This window comes from Montipora capricornis, chromosome 12, assembly GCF_036669925.1.
Source record: "Montipora capricornis isolate CH-2021 chromosome 12, ASM3666992v2, whole genome shotgun sequence".
Taxonomy (NCBI): domain Eukaryota; kingdom Metazoa; phylum Cnidaria; class Anthozoa; order Scleractinia; family Acroporidae; genus Montipora; species Montipora capricornis.
The window spans coordinates 8,000,681-8,003,180 of record NC_090894.1 but is presented as its reverse complement, the minus strand read 5'-3'; the positions used below and the strand labels follow the sequence as shown (position 1 = coordinate 8,003,180).

The 2,500-nt window shown below is 38.9% G+C and overlaps 1 protein-coding gene across 1 annotated transcript in view; it reads right to left on the bottom strand.

Annotated features, from left to right (window-relative positions):
• Window positions 1-678, bottom strand: part of LOC138026339 (leucine-rich repeat-containing protein 74B-like) — a 19,571-nt gene extending 18,893 nt beyond the window's left edge. Inside the window, exons 1-2 of the mRNA XM_068873649.1 lie at window positions 541-678; window positions 293-461 (exon numbers count right to left, since the gene is read on the bottom strand). Of these exons, the coding sequence (XP_068729750.1) occupies window positions 293-461; window positions 541-618 (247 nt within the window). The 5' untranslated portion in view covers window positions 619-678. The remainder of the gene's footprint in view (window positions 1-292; window positions 462-540) is intronic.
• Window positions 679-2,500: the final 1,822 nt, after the last annotated feature.

Genomic DNA, 2,500 nt, shown 5'->3' with positions numbered 1-2,500 from the left:
TTGAATTGGAAATTAACACTCGCTGTATTTCTTAAGGTCAGAACTGATTAAAATTAGCAGAACGAAAGATAAACACTTAAATTACACGCTTAGCTGAATTTGCATCTTGATCCAAATATCGCGAATGTGGCTATTACGAGTATTCCAAAAAAAATTAGAAGAGCTTTCTTTCTTTTACTTACGAGTAAACGATGCTTTTTCCACTAATAAAAGAATAGCCATAACTAGTCGCTTTTTAATAGCAGTTCAGGCATACTTTATTCGTAAGTTTAATTTTAAGGACTTTCCTCACCTTCAACATCAAGATCAGTATCATAATCACTATCATTTTCCGTAGTATCAGAGTTTTCAGAAATTTCGTTTTCCGTTCCCATGAAAGTGCCATGTTTTATGAAAAAACCTCCCACGCTCTCAATCGGCATAACAGCTTCATCGTCGCTTTGCTCTAGTGCCGCATCTTCCTGTACGAAAATTGCAAAACAAAACGATAATATACGGGTTTCTCTTCTTCGCCAAGGGTTGAAACGAGAAAATCTCAACCTTGATGCTAAATTGGTCGCTGTCCTTTAAGCTGCCAATGGGAGACTCCGAAATAGTTTGTAGTTCAGCCGCAGACATTATATTTCAACGCTATTTCGTTGCTCTTTTTTTATGTTCGCAAGTTTTGTCAGCTGCGGTGTGTCCACGTCGCTATGGAAACAGCAGATCCCCTTTCATGACAGCGTTGCGGGGCAAACAGCGTGCGCTACGAAACAAATGTCGTCATGAAAGTGAAAGGTTTTAAAAACTGTTAAATAGTATTAATCAAATATTATTGTGGAGCAGCCCAGTCGACTTTACTTCCTTTTCAATTATTAATTTCAATGTAGATTGCGCATTTCGAGTTGCAATGCTTAGCATATCAATTTAATCCAATTGCATCAATGTGCTTTGAGCTCGATCATCGCTCAAAACGCCACTTTTCTCTTGACACATTATGAATCTCCGTTTACAACCTGCATGCTAACGACAAAAGGGGACCAACACAAATTCAAAAACCAGCTTTCCTGGCCAACGTGTCGCAACTTAGTCAACACGAATACATGTAAACCTCAATCACAAAACAATCTACTTCACAAACATGACCAAAACACCATCGGTTCTATAAAAATAACATAAATTAGCGAGTTAGCCGCTTCGCGGCTCGGTAAATATCCACCACAAGCCACCTCCACTTCGGTGAATATTTGTTTTAGTATATACTAAAACAGTGAGATGATATAGCACAAAAAGATGATTTTAACTCTCTTCCTGTAACGATTACAATATGTTTGTGGGCAAACCCCGTGCGAGGGTTGCTCAAAGGTGAATTCGGAATTTGAATAGCCAATCGGAGCGCGTCTTCGACGCTATCCACTGTTTAACGAATAGATTCCATGTTGCCGTGCGTCGGTTCAGTGAAAGACCACAGATGACGTCAAAATGTGGTAAGAACAAAAAAGTGGCGCACGAGGCGATTGTGTCACTGATGTTCTTACAACATTTTGACGTCTTCTGTGATCTATTACTAAACCGACGCACGGCAACATGGAATCAATTTGTTTTATATAATAAATAATTAAACTTTTTTCACAGTCATAGAAGCTGAAGGTAACGTCAATCGTGCGTCTGTTCTCCAACAGATCAAAGTCAAGAACCAATCAAAATGCGAGAATAACTGGTTATTTAACAATTATTCGCCGAAGGCGAAGTGATTATCGGTGAATATTCACCGAGACGAAGTCGAGGTGAATATTCACCGATAATCACTTCGCCTGAGGCGAATAATTGTTTTAGTATAAATACACAGGTGATTATTTCAAAAAAGAGAAAAAAAAAACATTTCAACGCGAAAATCATCTTCACTTACAGTGGCAAAACGACTACTGGTAGCCATTTTCCGTCCGTCCGTCAAGGTAATTATAGTCTGATAATCCGAGATAGCGAGCCAATGAGAGCGCGCGATTTTGTATAATCACCTGTGTATTTATACTAATATATATTATTATTAAGTATAGACTAATTCGAGTTAGTATCACCCAACTAGTGGACTAATGCAAATCCTGCAATTTGATTGGCTACGCTACTAGAGGACTATTAGTAATAGTCCTCGAGTAGCGAAAAGCGTGACACTTTCTTTCGTTTTATTCCCATATAAATATTTCTTCAACTTGCATTTGCTAACTTTATTACTGCCTTTTCTGTCCGACTAGTTGGGTGATACTAAAACAATTAGACCCTTCGCCCGCAAGGGTTACGGGTCTAATTGTTAAATATTCACCCACGAAACTCCACTCATCCGGAAGTGGTTTTCAGGGAGGTCCTGCATCCGGATTTGCGAGTTCACGTCTGCCTCCTCTTCAAAGCGAGTCTAAGTGCAAAGTTCTCGTGATGGTAATTAGTTCTATTTTACATAATTTATGAAACTCGCTTTGAAGAGAAGGCTGACATTAACTCCGAAATGGCCTATTCTTGGTTTGCA